Below are 13,633 nucleotides of genomic sequence, written 5' to 3' on the forward strand. Positions count from 1 at the left end.
ATCTAAACATTTGAGTGAGTATCCGTTTACAATAGGAGGTGATTAATACTGATGAAAGCATAGATCCCTTAGATCCCAATACTTATGAATAATTTATTAAAGATTATTTTTTTCACTTTTTTTGTCACTATAGTAACTCACATACAAATTACTTTAGATTTATAATTCTAAATCTAAAAAAATTAATTAAAATTTTAACATATTTATAAATCAGTAAATATTTTATAGTCCATAAAATATTAAATAAAAATGAGATTTTTACTTTTTAATACATAACATATTTATTATTAATAATGTTAGTTTCGTGAGAAATCAGAAAAATAGAGCGACAATCAATATAAAGTTTTACAGTCGAGTGGTTTTGAAATAAATGATTAACTTATTTGCAAATGTTCAGACCTGATTAGAATAAAAAAACTTAATATGGAAGTCTATGAAGCCTAGCAAACATCCCAAACTTAGATCTTTTCTATATCAACCACGCAGATTAGTTTTAAAACTAGGATTATAATAATAATCGGATTTGTGATAACAATATGATGCTTAAATGTTACTTGGACAGAAGAGAAAACTCTACCGCCACTAAAGCCAACCAATCAACCAAGCATACAGTCTTACTCACCCTTAGCTCTGTCAAAATTCATTAAAGTATGTTGAACAAATGGGTTGCTAGAAATGACACTGTCATAATGGGCCATAATTTGTGCTCAAGTAAATTTTGTTTTACAAGACCACCATTCTCCCCTGACCTTACTTAACTAAGAAATAAATACACGAAGCAACTTACTGTCTCGCTCAACAAGGAACCCAACATCAGTTAATTGGACAGAAACCATTCGGTACTCTGAATATTATAGAGCACATATTGTTAAAACTCTGATACTGAGGTAACTTCTAATTTATAAGACCTGTAAAGGCCAATAACAAGCTAAGAGACTAATCTAGCTTCAAGACAGCTTCAATTCTTTCACTAAGTGGAGAGTATAATAAACTCTCACTGGGTTTCTGATAAAGCACTGTTAACTTAGATACCATCTTAACAAAATTGGCCTTTCAGGACCTACTATATGCCACTTTTGTGAAATGAATGCATATTTATAAGAACACATATTGTCTGCGAATGCCCCAAACTGGGCAGCAATATACTTATCTATCTGGTGAACTGAGCTGTTGCACTTTATAACTTATGGAACAATACAAAACCGTCACAGAAACTTACATTGATTAAAAACTAAATAATTCTGTCTTGCAATGCGATATATAGTATTCCAGAGTTCAGATAATAAAATGATTCAATTAGAACAGAAACACTTTAACCTTAGAATAATATTTTATAATGAAGCAATTCATAAACGTTTTAAAGATAAAAGATAGAATCCTTAAGGAGGGGTCTAAGGAGGGGTAAGGAGGGGTCTCTGATTCACTATAACCAAATATTATAATTGAAAGTTATTCAGTTATAGAGGATGTCACAGGAAGTTTAGTCACACTTTAGATAAGGGATGACATAAAATATTAATAAAAAAAATTCCTTTTTATTGTTCTTGTACCAATAAAGTGACTGTCAAATAGACTTAGCTACAACTGTCTTATATTTTTATAAATAACATTCCTTTTGCTTTTTCTTATAATTTCTTCCCTGATGACTATCGTCTATATGTCACTATAATAGATAAAATTTTTAATAGTAGTGCGTAGTATATCATAACGTAATCAAATGTATCAGGATGTGCTACAAAATTGTATATCATACTCTTGATATAAATATAACTGAAGAATGTATGAAGCCCTTAGAAATGTTTAGCATAATATAAAGACGTCGGAGACTAAAAAAACCAGTATGCCATGACAAAACGAAGCGATTTATCAATATTAGTCCATCTCACAGTTTTTAAAGACCATGACAGTTTTTAACAACTTCATTCATTCGCTTCTACCTCAAAAATAGAAAGTTATTATAGGTATACTCAAATAATTAGGCCAGCACTATTGTATGGATGTGTAACATACATTAAAGCCTGAAATACTCCCATAAAGCAAATACAGATAGCACAAAATCTGGCTTTAAGAATATTAGAACAACAGACATGCATAGAGATCTAAGAATCGACTCATTGAAAAAATATATCAGGGACAGAGCTCTAAAATTATTCACAAAAGTTAATACGTTGCCCATCCCCGCCCTAACAAATCTTAAGTCCACCTCAGGACGCACAGGAAGATATGCTGATCTACGGTCCGTCATCAGTTAGAAGATAAATAAATGATAATGATTTTAGTATAGTTAAAGTTTAGTGTGGGGCAGGGATAAGCCCCCCAGCCACAAAAGAGTAAAAGTGCGCAATAGCACTAACTCAAATCACAACAACAACAACAAAAAAGAATAAATTAATTTCACTTGGATTCATTAGATAACTCCCAGGATAAGATTCCAACTTCTAAGACACCACGATTTGACAACGGATTTAAGTAAAGCCGATTAATCTGATTAACTTTTAGTATTGCACTATATACCGATTTGGCTTAACGTAGTCAAAATACCATTGAATGCCAACTGATATATGCAATTTTGCAATATGTAATATTATAAGTATTTACTCATATGAATGTAGCTTCATAAGCAGATTTTCAACTCACTATTCCTTTTTATTTTTATATACGAAATTAACATAGAATATTTCAATGTCAATAATAATCCATTGACGTAGGGTCTTCAGGCGACTAGGAACCCTGATATTTTAGAGATGAAACTGACAAATTATTTAATAATTGTAATTAAATAATTAAATAAAATAATTAATAACTAATAAATTAATAATTAAATAAATAATTAAAAAATATATGTAGAAATTTTAGGATTATGGATTAAATAATAATATCGGAAAGTTATGGAAACACTTATCTACTTACAAACTTTGAAAACTTAATTTTTTTACTTTACTTTACTTCGAGTAAATTGAAGTAAAGTAAATTGAAATTTCCTAGGGACTGCACTTATGTAAATATTTATTTATTTATTTATTTATTGCATTTACTTATTATTTTCGATTAAAATTTTTCAAATTTATTTATTTATTTATTAAACATCTTATGAAATGTTCGCACTTAAGTAACACTTAATTTTCCTAATTTTTATATAGTTTATCCTACTCAAAACTCTGGCAAATTCGAACATTCGCTGCCATACCGACATTATTTACTTCTTCCCTCAATTTACCATCAATTTACTCGAACTCGCACACGGCCTAAGTAGCAAATAAATTTTACATAATTTTGTTAATTTATTTATACACAGTTACAAACAATTACTTTATTAATTACTTTTTTAAATATAAATTTCACTTAAAATGAAGTTTAAAACAAACCATTTTTTCCAGTCTCTAAAAATAGACTCAATAATAAGATTTTTTACAGGCTTTTGCAAATTAAGATTGTGAGTTGGCAGGTTCATCTTAAAAATCACCTCTCAATATTTTATGTGATCCACACTATAATATAATAATTATTTTAATTTATTCTGCTAATGACTTGAAATATTCATAACATCTAACAATGGGCGTTGATGGTGGACTGTGGATAAAACTCCATGAACGGATTAACTAATTTTATTGTGATTTCTTAAGTAAGAAAAATTGCTTATATGTGACGAAATTTTCTGTTAAGCTGAGCTAGTAAGAGTGAAGTAAGATAGTGAAAGGCAGTTAAAACTTTCATTCCAAACTAAATATGTTTCTCTATTTCCTTATCAATTATGTACCATATATTCCATATTTTCTATGGATTGTACTTTGTGATAATCTGACAAAATTAATTACACCAAAAATATTTCCTTATTGAATTACAAAAGCAAACTTTATTGTATTTTAAAGTAGATTGTAGATATATATTCACGAATCTTTGATAGAGTTATTCACTTTGTATTCTTATGTGGTATGTGGTATGTCGTATGACGTATGTCGTATTTCTTATAGTAAAATTATAAACCATAAGCACGTCCAGCGCAACTGTGATCAATTACTGAGAGTATGGATTGTTTTTCTTTTGGTTGCATGGCTCAGTTAATTGAATTTAGTAGAACCACAAAATAGTTTCTTTTTGAAAGCGTACCATATTGAAGTGGATGAAATGAAATGAAATGATGATGATGATGAGACGACATGGAGTTTGTAAAATTTTAAAAATTAATTTTATTTTTAATTTCAGTTACGCGTTTGCGGTGAATGTTTTGTAAAAGTTGCAATACACACGAGACAAGTTGTTAACATAGGAAAACCTCTGTTGGAAAAGTTTGTTTAGCTTGTGAAAATGTTATTTCAACTGCACCCGAAATACATAACCAACACAATAATTATCATCAATGCTGTACTTAACATGATTATCTGCAACATTATCAACAATAGTTTTTGTTTCGAAGTGTTTTCTCAAGAATAGTTTTGCATTGTTGCCAACAGATAGAAACGTTTGTGGCCATCAAGTGCACTAATACTTGGTTGGTTCACTCAAACCAACCAAGTCAGCGCCAAGCAATGGACTTCTCCGCACACCAGATCAACTGACACTCTGCCAGTATCTACAAGTCTGCTTTTGCTTTGCGTTTTTGGTTTCATCAGATTCAGATACATGTTCAGATATCCACATTTGTACGTGTGTGCACTTGTATGTGTGAATGTGTATCGTGTGTTATTTGCATTTCCGCTTGGATGTGGCAGGACTCTTAAATGAAATTAAGTTTGAGATGGTCGCACATCGGAAGACAACATGTTTCTCAATTGCTGAAATTTTACCAATCCTTTTACGCGTTGTAGTTTTATTGGCATGTCTTTGTAGGTTTAATTTTTTGTTTTTATGAAATCCTTTGAGCACCTTTGGCTACTTTTTACAACTATGCCCTTTCATATGTTTGCAACTATTTTCGTAGAACTGCAGTTGGTTTGTTCTTTTCTGCAATTTTATTAAGTTATTTTAAGTTGCATCTTTCGCACAAAATATCTCGAAGTTTTCAATTGTTCTACTGTTTTTGTGGCTTTGAGGTAAAGTCAGAAATATTTTGTAAAATAGAACTTAACACCAAAAGCATGTGAATTTTGAAGCTATTCATACATAAACAGCTCAATATATTAAGTTAAGAACAATAATTGCTATAGATTGGCGCTTCAAACATAGTACTCTTACCTTAAACTGGATTTATCTAGCGAAGTATAAAAGTCCTGAATAACAATTGACAGCTATATTGGCTCTGTAAAGAGTAGAAGCACCACAATTCACGGATATGTTGGCTCTGTAAAAAGTAGAAGTACCATAAGTTGGAAAAAATAATTTGAAATGTTACTACTAATTACCTGAACTCCTTCGGGAACATATGGCCTACAATTTGAAATGGTAACTAGCCCTGAAAAATGTTAATAATGTACTGATAATTTCTACCAGAATATCCTTAATGGAATTTATTTCAAAACACCTGTTTTAATAAATAGAAAATTATTTTACATCAAGAGAAAATAAAATCTATATTCATCAAACGTTAAACTCAAAATTAACCACAGCAACATTAAATAGAATGGGTCTGATACTGGACAACCTCATGCACACTAAAGAGAAAACATGCGTAGCATATTAGCTAGCACTACGTTCATTAGTGCAATCCAAACAGCCAAGTTTTCAAAAGCGAATGCTATTGTGGAAACACAAGTGAAACAATCATCTGCAAATTTCAAACCTGCTAAAACAAAGCATACCCGGAAAAAAGTTAATGTTCCGGGGTACATCAGAAATACGGATCTTCACAAAGACTTTTAGTTTTGGCAATAGAAACTTGAGACAAATTTTAAGAATTTGGTGGCCTAGAACAATCAGCAACGAACGACTGTGGGCTATAACAGATATATAAAAGCCAGTTGATAAACAAATCTTAAAAAGAAAGTAATGGTGGTTAAGCGACACTCTACGCAAACCGTTTAGCGAAATCGCGCATGCCGCTCTAGAATAGAATCCGCAAGGAAGAAAAAATTACGGTTGATCAAAGACCACATGAAGAAGGGCAATCCACAGAGAATCGCCCAAATCTTCCAGTGAAGAGCTATAGTGCGTGATAGAAATAGTTGCAAATCTTTTGTGATTAGACTAAGTTCTTGACTTTATATTTTTGAACACGTCAATAATAATAATACAAAGACTTTAAGTACATAAAAGACAAATAACGTAAACTCTTCAATAAAATAGATAGTATTCCAATTCAACACTAAACCTGCAAAATATTCGTTCAAACCCATCAATCGTATAAAGATATGCAGAACTAACAGTGCTATGAAATTAATTAAACGCTTCACCCATAAAAACAATGAAATCAACTCATACACCTCGTTTTAGACTCACAGATCCATCCGCAAAATAGAGTAAAAGTACCGATTGGCACCAATTTGAATAAATAATAAAATAAAATTGAAGGGGCTTATCGTTAGTCTCCGGATAAGGACCACTTTTGATTACTTCAGGCAAACCATATTATAAAAATCGTAACTCAAACTAAGTTTATTGGTCCAATGTGCAAAATCGAGAACGACCACGTAAATAGGGTGGAACTAACTCAACAATATTATAATAGTATAAAAGTATCTATTATATTAATACAAAAAAAAAAACATATAAATATGAATATAGTTTGGAAAAATCTTATACATACCATTTGCCATCACTTTTTAATTTAATGGGTGCTTTCTTGACTTTAATTGAATTATTGGATTGCACAAAAAATACCTCAGCACTGAAACTGTCTACAACGGCCAAATTCTATTTTACTCATTTACACATCATTTTCAACATATGGAAGAATGACATAATTAATTTGTTGACCTCAAGTAGACCAACACGGAAAAGGTGATCGTATATATCAATCTCCTTGCTGCTGATACAGATATTACCACCAATGCAGCTTACGCAATGTACTATCAGTTGAAGACGTCTTAATAAAGAATTGAATTTGCAATTATCTTATAGGTAGCGCTTTTTTTGTTGATTTCAAGGAAAAACTATTCTATACTAAAACCAGACAGTATTTTTTCACAGATTCTTTTCAAGCTCAATATGTTCAAGTTGTCGGACCCTAATGAGTTACTCAGAGTTGTAATGTATGCTAATGATTGCATGATTCTATCAACTAGGCAGGATCCTGGTGTACAGTATAAAACAATAAATGTATACCTCTACAAGTAACTAAATATTTCAGAGATAAAAAATTCACCTCTTCTGCAACAAATTCTCAACTAACCTAATTATTTGCTGAACAAGAAGGCATCCCTGACTCTTCCCATTTCAATCGGTGAAAGCGGCTATTGTATGCGGTCAATTAAACAATCGTAATAACATACTGCAGAGACTGGGAGCTGTTATCGGGGTAAAGGTAAGGAAACCTACCGACATACTAAACATGTTTCTCTTGCGGGTAAAGGGTTAGAATATTCGCGGGGTAAGGCATGCCTGACATAAGAGGTGAATGGTAGTGAGGTGTAAATCGGGAGTCAGATGCCCGCACCTTAGTTTGTCCTGACCATCTGCGGTTAACAGTGTCATGGTGGCTGTGTTTAATATCCAAACATACGAGAGAATAATGATTGTATTTTTCTTTCATTCGGTGTAGAGTTGCGTATTCACACCATATGTTGTGATCCAAAGATCGCCAGATCGCTTTTTTGTATCAAAAATGCATTGACCCCTTCCGTAATACATATATATAATATTATTAAGATCGACTAAAGGTTATAGCTTTTTGACTTTCATATCAAAGCAGTATTCTCTTTGAAACCACAATCTATCAAAAAGGTTCTTAAAAGGATATAGTTATGTGCTTCACAGTTACTTGTCATACATAAATAAATCCATCTGATTTGTTGCCAAACTCACACTCGAATTTAAGATCTACTCAGGGTTCAGTCAAGGAGAAGTGGATATAGGGTGGGTGGGAATTCAATTGAAATCTCTCTCTCAACTCGTGTCCAGACGGAAAAACCTAGCCACTTCAAGAGGGTGGTTCCAAAGGTCAATTGGAAGGTTTGTGTGAAAAGGGGCAAAGAGCATTTAAGTAATCTTGCTTAAATATATCTGATGCATATTTTAGATATGTTTTTATTTTTTCGAATATGTTTTATTTACTAGTAGTCTTAGAATAATATGCTCATTATAATCTTGGTATGTAGTAAATAATATTTTAAAAATATGACAATTTTCTATGAAATCATAAATTATATTTCAATTTTTATTAAATATAATTTGGATTTACTTAAACTTGAATTCAAAATGACCCCAGACTATTATGCCATGCATGATTTCAGGATTATACAAATTAAAATTAATTTGTAGGTTTTGATTATAAACAACTGGTATTGCTAAGGATTAAGTAGTAATATACATGTCATCTTAAAATCAATTAATTGAGCTTACTTAGGTGATAATAAACTATATAATAATAATAGCCATATTAACAATTTATTAACATTTAACTTTCTAACTATATTTATAATGCTGTATTTACAGTCAACAGATTTGCGGTAAGAAGTTAGGTTACATACTATAGAAAAAAAAACCAAACAATATTTAGAAATAATACATTATTTTAATCAGCTAAATAGTTAATATATAGTAATTATAAACTGTAAACTACAATTTTATATATACACTTTTTATTTAATTATATATATATACAACTTTTATTTTATTATAGATAACATATACAATTCATATTTTTTTATATATATACAAATTATATTTTATTATGTATATATGTACAAATTATATTTTATTTTATGTGTACAATTATATACAATGATAACTATTTATTAATATGTGTTATTGTTTAAAGTATTTTTTTAATGTACAACACATGATAATTCAAGCAATTTAATTTAATTATATTTGCAAAATAATTTTCATAATATAACAATCAATCTCGAAAACTATTAAAATCAAACTACAAGAAATATTTTATACTTTATAAATTATTAAAATAATTAATCATTTTTTCTAAATTATATTTGTTACAATTGTTACTAAGAATTTACAAATTATTTTTATTATTATTATTATTATTATTTTTGCTTAATATATTTCAATATGTTATTTAAACCTTTGTCAATATTAAAAGCATACGATTTTTTAAATGTGTATAGCTTAGTTTTCTAAAATCTTATAGTTTAATCTTGGATTTGTACTTTTTAATTCTAAATTAAATTACGTTTACTTTGATAAACGAATACTAAGTACAATGCATTTAATTACAATTATTTTTTCTAGATGAAGGTGTTGATATTTTAGGCACGTCTTTGGATTCCCCCAGCGTCTAAAATAACTTTTTATTAAAAAGTTTTATATATAAATTATTAAATTTATATTAAATTTAAATATATAACTTTATTTAATTTTTACGTCCATATTTTAGTCAACACTCTCTAGATGAAGTTTCTCTTCGTTTCCTATTATCATTAAGGCCATCTTAATTTGTGCACGTTTTATTACAGTTTGTTTCCGTATGAAATCGCTGTTCTTAGTTAATATATTAATTTTTTGCTCGGCAAAATATTTTGCTTCTTCCAAGCTTAATTCCAGAAAAATGCCTGCACCTACATTAACAAGTATTTTATCTGTTGGATTCGTTTTAGCTTGCATAAAAATATTTCCACGAATATTATATTGAGTTTTAAAACCAACAGCTATCTCGTCTTTCATTGCTGCAAGGGTATTTTTTAATTGAAAATATTCTTCTAATTCTCCATTAGTCCTATTTAATAGCTCATCCATTTGCCGTAGCTCTTCCTTTAGGCATTCGTTTATTATTTCTTCTAATTTTGCAACATCTACACCAGTCATGTTTACTGTAAGTTCTTTAACATTATATGTTTTACCAGACTATAATAGATATAATTTATTTTGTACTTACAGTCCAATAAAGGAAACCAAACAAACTTTAACTAACCGGCTATACAATTTAAGAAATGGTTTGTGAAGCTGCCATTGACATTTGTTAGGAAAGAAAAATTCACTACCAGTTGGCGCTTTTCTGTATTATAGTGCTGCCTATTCGTAAAAAATTCCAAAACATTAAAAATGACATTTGAAGGAGCGAATTTAAAGTTAACATAATTTCGATGACAAGAAAATAATAAGAAATGGTTTTCACTATGTAGATTTAAATTATTACTAAATTATGTATTCATATAATTAATTTTACCATTAAATCAAAGTAAAAAATTGTAATAATTACAATATATGAATAGCACAAATTAACCCATTCTCTATTTATTTAGTGAATCAGTAAAACTTTATTGAAAATAGCTATTTTAAGTACGTAAATAAATGAGTTATTTAAATTTAATTACCCTTTCACAAATTCCTTATTCATTTAATGTCAAACACACAAGAATATAAATTCGTAATATTCGTATATAGGCTATATAGGCCTTGTTTCATATTACATGTATAAGTTACAATGTTATACCTCGCTATATATTAAATTATTTTGTAACTTTTAATTAAAACTTGTCTTTCTTATGCGAATATTTTATTAAACAAAATATTTTGTTCGAAATTCATGCGAAATTGAGAGGTGTGTGTTGTTTTCACGTAAATTAATGTAAATTAAAATTAATGTAAACAAATTTGAAAACATATACTACTTTTAGGAAGTGGATTGGGATTTGCTAATAACTTGAAGAATAAAAATCATGCTCCCAAATTTGTTATTAAATAAATCGATAACGAATTTTCCGCTAAATATATTTCGTCTTCACTACCGATTGTTCTTAAAAGAAATAAAACAGAACTGTCAATTCGTAAGCAATATAACCCCAACATGCGATGTATTCGCATGAGAAAACATATGTACGAATACGCAAGACAACATTTGCATGCAATGTAACCTCAGCCTAACAGTACCAAGAACAGACAATGTCGAGACTATCAAAAAACAATCTAAACTTAATAGAATGTAAATATGTCTTGGTACTTTTTGGTTGTGCCTAAATTTAAAAGGATATGTAAATATGCTCATTTCAATTTGTCACCAAATATAACCAGCAGAAAAAAAACTCATAAAAACTGTAATAATGTTAATTTATTATTATATTATCTTATAATAATTTCTAACAGTACTTACGCCTTTTCTTAAAATCAGAAAGTGTAGTAATTAGATTATTAGAGGTTTATAAAAAAAGGCTATGTTGCTAACGCCATTTTTTTTCCAAAACGTATTAAAATTGTAGAAATTTGCTCCTAAAAGGCGCAAATTCTGTAATTTATTACTAAACAACACTGTTTTGAACGGCCATATTGTTTTTTCTCTCATTCTCAAATTTAAAATTTGCATTGAAAACAACAATTGTACTCATGTCGTGTCCGAGACACGGCATAATATGGCGCTTATTGCGTTGGTAACACTTTTTTTTACTGTCCGATGTGCCGCGCTACAGAAAATAGTGTTGTTGTCTTGCGTACATTTCGGCCAGTATAGGCCATCATAGGCCAGAAACTTGCTGTTTTTTGCAGTAGTTGCGAGCCACCGAAAAAGCCTGTTGTTGTTTTGCGTACATTTTAGCCAGTATAGGTCAGTTTTTTGCCTAGAATACATATCTGCACATATTTTTTTTCTATTATATACAGAATAGTTAATAACAAAATTTTGTTAGAATTGTGTACTGTAGATTGCCTTGATAGCGCAACTCAAGTGTACTAAAATTACGAAACTCAGAATCTGATTTAAAATCCCACTAAAATCTTGTTCAAAACTATGGTTAATAAGATTCTTTTAGTAGTACTTGGTGGCTCTGCTTCAGATATATAACTCCTAACAAAATACCTTTTACAAAATCTACACGAAAATTCACAAAAGTTTTATTTGTATCATTGGGGACTAATAGATCTATGGGTGACTTTCTGCCAACCAGAATAACTTCACTGAACTTATACTTTAGTATAGAATGCCGTAATTGTTAAGGACTTTCGCAAATGTACTCTGACTAAACTTTAGAAAGATTTTTATATTCGTATAGAAATATGTTTTATGATATAGACGACGCTACATGTATGCAAACAAATTATGCCATGCTACCAAATGCACTGTATATATTCAAGCATGCTTACTAAATTTCGGTCTGTAGACATGTATGCGGTAAAATTACACCTTGTTTCAAAGTGTATAGCAAAGCTCATACTTGGTCTGCATATTTGATATGCATACATATAGCATCGTCTCAGTGGCGTAACTACAGGGAAGCAACTGGAAGCAACGCTTTCGGGCCCCCGAATTCAGGGGGCCCCACCATAAATTCTTGTATTCATTGTATTTATTTTTAATAAATTCTCAAAAGTGGGACGAAACGTTTTTTGTTGGAATAACTTCATATTGCATTTTATAAAAGATACGTAAATTTTAAATTTAAATTACATAATATGTATGTACTTCAAATAAAATATTAAACCTATTTATAAAATAAAAAAGTTTTTCTAAGAAAAATATGTGTCTTAATCGAGAGACTTATATGGAAGCTATATCTAGATTTAAACCCATTTGAAAATAATTTTGTACATTGTCTTTTGCAAATATCAGTACTGTATACACCAAATTTCATTTGAATACCTTTATTAAAAACGGAGAAACCTCATATCTGATTGTTAAGTTTATATCACAGCTACAAGAAATAGACGTCCAATTTCAATCAAATCAAATGGTGAACAGGGTCGGCTCCCGAAAAGTATTTGTGTAAAGTTTCATTCAAAGAGTTCAAAAGCTGAGAGAGTAGTTTGAACTGAAAAAGTATATATATATTGTACTGATATATACTTAATGGTATTTCCGACGTGTCCTTTAATGCGTTACGAAAATCTTGACTAACCTTATATATCCTTTTCACATTTTTTCGTGTAAAGAGTATAAAAAGAGGGGCCCCTTAGTATGTTGGTAGGGGCCCCTTAGTTAGAATTTGCTTACAAGCCTAAAAAATGTAGTTACGCCACTGCATCGTCTGTATCATGCTTTAGTGAAAAGTGGGAGTGTATGCAAAAATCTTGCCAAAGTTTGGCCAGTGTAGACATTGACGTAATCTAAACATTTCTTAAATAGAATATAAAAGATTTATTAATGTATCCTTATTTGAAAGCAGATAAAAGCCCCTGATTGTACAAAATTTAACTAAATTATACATTTCTTAAATTAACAAATACTTTGAGAAACCTGAGGTTTTGCGTAAAAATGATCAACATTTTTAAATCACAATAATATATACTTTCTTTCACTCCTTTGGTTATATATTGGAAAATAGTCCACGTAACTCATGACTTTTTTTTTGGCGGGCCAAAAAAACACCTATCGCAGTTAAAGCACTTTGAAAGGAAATATTTTATGTTAATTGCCTCCTACATATAGATTTTAAATTTAGTATTTTTACTATAACTAATTGAAGATTTATATTATTATAAGGCACAATAATGATAAAGTTTGGTGAATTATAAATATTTAAAAAAATTTTAATAATTTTAATAATATTTATTGCACGTTTTAATGCATATAAAGAAGCAAATTATGTTAATAGAGTGAGCTGTCATCCTAATTGGAGACTTAACTGTAAATAAAAACTAATTGACGTGCAAAATG

General features: G+C 29.8%; 1 protein-coding gene across 2 annotated transcripts; it reads right to left on the minus strand.

Annotated features, from left to right (window-relative positions):
• Positions 1-9,121: 9,121 nt before the first annotated feature.
• Positions 9,122-10,057, minus strand: LOC119682577 (probable prefoldin subunit 5). 2 transcript variants are annotated; one of them, XM_038096050.1, is made up of 2 exons: positions 9,926-10,057; positions 9,122-9,860 (listed from the first exon to the last, which is right to left on the minus strand). In XM_038096050.1, exon 2 carries the CDS (start codon positions 9,853-9,855, stop codon positions 9,424-9,426), a length of 432 nt encoding a protein of 143 aa, XP_037951978.1. In that variant the 5' UTR covers positions 9,856-9,860; positions 9,926-10,057; the 3' UTR covers positions 9,122-9,423. The 2 variants fall into 2 exon arrangements, with proteins under 2 accessions (XP_037951978.1, XP_037951977.1); XM_038096049.1 differs by having other exon boundaries at positions 9,122-9,869; positions 9,926-10,054.
• Positions 10,058-13,633: the final 3,576 nt, after the last annotated feature.

Source organism: Teleopsis dalmanni, chromosome 2 (assembly GCF_002237135.1).
Source record: "Teleopsis dalmanni isolate 2A chromosome 2, ASM223713v2, whole genome shotgun sequence".
Lineage (NCBI taxonomy): Eukaryota > Metazoa > Arthropoda > Insecta > Diptera > Diopsidae > Teleopsis > Teleopsis dalmanni.

Excerpts from the sequence above, each read along its gene's own strand:
- LOC119682577 (XM_038096050.1), bottom strand. The coding sequence starts at position 9,855 with ATGACTGGTGTAGATGTTGCAAAATTAGAAGAAATAATAAACGAATGC.